General features: G+C 43.3%; 1 protein-coding gene across 1 annotated transcript; it reads right to left on the reverse strand.

Annotated features, from left to right (window-relative positions):
• Positions 1 to 492: 492 nt before the first annotated feature.
• On the reverse strand, positions 493 to 1839 carry BDB00DRAFT_862470 (uncharacterized protein). The gene has a single exon (XM_053126065.1). It carries the CDS (start codon positions 1732 to 1734, stop codon positions 607 to 609), a length of 1128 nt encoding a protein of 375 aa, XP_052972485.1. The 5' UTR covers positions 1735 to 1839; the 3' UTR covers positions 493 to 606.
• Positions 1840 to 2307: the final 468 nt, after the last annotated feature.

Genomic DNA, 2307 nt, shown 5'->3' on the forward strand with positions numbered 1-2307 from the left:
ACAAGTAACAAAAAGTCAATCCTCTCGTGTCCATTGGGATGGCGGTGCCACAACAAATTAACATTGGATTTACATAACTCACTGGAGTCATACTTGCAACAGTTCTGATGACACACCACTTGTGGTACTCAATTCTATTATGACAAAATAGACAATTACACCTAACTTCAAAAGGAAAGGCGTTAGTGAGAAGCACCGATTTTTTTGGACAGGTAGCCGTCATGTTATTAATTATTGGGATGAAGAGCGATAAATAAAAGCCGGAGAAAGGGGCGCCCGACTTATGCAGAGCTCTGTTACTTAAGCTCCAAATAAACGCTACTCATTTCCGCTTCATTCTCTCGTTTAAACAGTGGTATTATGCTTATGGCGGCTTACGAGAGGGAAGCGCAAAATCATGAATGCTCCTAAAAAAGGATTGACTTGACAAAGCAAAGCTTTACTAAGCCAAGGCATCAAAAAGGTTCTTAGAACCGCTTTTTTTGTGTATTTGTTTCATTAAGAGAACAATAGATTACTAGTATGTGTTTAGGAGTATAGAAATATAGTATAAGCATAGTAAATGTATATGTCCGCTGTACAAGTATATACAACAAAAGGTGTTGTTCATGTTGCTATCGCCGTTGTCTGTCTGCTTACCCACCACTTGCGCCTGATCCAGCAGAGCGGAGGAAGGTGATTGATAAGCCTTTTATAACCGCTGTTGTTATTTGACGAGCGTTGACCCAACATGGAAACGTCCACAGCGAGGCATAGCGGTGTGATATAGCGGGCTGTGCCTTGATTACGGTCTACTGCTGCCACTGCATTTGAGCATGGAGAGCGTGCATACTGTTTGTTATTGTATTGGTCATGCTGCTGTGGTAATGATGCACTACTGCTGTTGCTGCTACTACTGGTCGAAGCGCAGTCGAATGCTGGCGACGATGTTACGGGTTGCTGGATGCTGACTGAGTACATGAGCCGCCACGATGGTGGAAGTGATGAAGCATTAGTAAAAGCATGTGACGCATTGTTGTTGCTGTTGTGATAGATCTTGGCAGCTAGCCTTTCTTGGACAAGGTGATGCTTTGCTCTTATGCTTCGAATTCCGCACCGTTGAATGCCTATGCGTCGCGTCTGCCGTGTTATGCTCGTCCGTTCTAGCGGGTGTTCTCGGTTTTCGATGGATTTCTTTTTCTTTTCTCGGTAGCGGCGAGTATCTTTTATGAACAGTGATGATGATTTCAAGTCGTCACCGTGTAAAACTTCGATCTTCCTTAGAGTAGGAGTGTCTGACGACCCGTCACACCGATATCGCTTAAAGCAGTACTCTCGTCGAGGATGATGATCATTACCGCTCGAATCGCTGCTGGTGGATGTAGGGATAAATGTAGCACTTAATGTGGTTTCATCAAGTGAGTCAAAACTGTAACGGCATGTCCATCGCCCTCGGCCCTCCTGATCAATCATTGTTGTAAGCTGAATATCCGGCAAAAGATATAATCGCAAGAGCTGGCACACTAGCCCACGAAACCGGTTTGATGCTTGTGCTATGGCATAGAGCGACTTGAAATCGAGCTCAGGACATAAGAGCAAATATAGCAATACGTCGTCAGAGAGTCGGTAAATCGGTGGTGGCAATGCATTCGACTGTTGGTGTTGAGGACGACGATGATAAAACTTGTATGTTGTTGTAGACATCCTTGCAGTAGTTGTCGCCCACGAGCGGTATTTTTTCATGTCAAGCCCCATTATTAATGACTATTTTTACAACAAAAGGAAGAGAGGGGGTTGGTTCCTTATATACAAATGCAAGTTTGTCTTTCAAATAAACAAGAAGAATGGGAGAGAGGAATGGGAGAGAGAAAGAATAAAAGAAAAGACTAAAATATAGATCAAGGAAATTTATCAAAAAGGAAGGTCAGGTGTGCGTCCTGAAAGAATCCAACGATTGCAGGTTTATTTTGAGTAACAAGGGGTGGCTGTGCGGTTCGCGCTGCAAACGCAACCTGTTACTAGCCAAGATGTAAAAGCGGGGCAAGTTTAAAGCTCGGCTTACATATTATTTCGCCATCATCAGCAGGACTGTGCTTTTTCCTGGCCGCCGAATCCAAAGAAAGGGGGGGGTCATATAACATAAAATATGTAAATCGTAGACGAGAGTTACAAAGGGGTCTTTGTAATGCCGTGGTAAATTCCGTTCAAACGTGAGAGAGAGGACAAAAAGAAGGTTTAAAAGCATACCGAGTGCACAAAGAGCTAATCACTTATTTTCAGCAATAGTAGTAGAATGCTATGTCGTATATGCAAAGCATTCCGCTCTTT

This window comes from Zychaea mexicana, assembly GCF_025766255.1.
Source record: "Zychaea mexicana strain RSA 1403 chromosome Unknown BDB00scaffold_211, whole genome shotgun sequence".
Taxonomy (NCBI): Eukaryota; Fungi; Mucoromycota; class Mucoromycetes; order Mucorales; family Lichtheimiaceae; genus Zychaea; species Zychaea mexicana.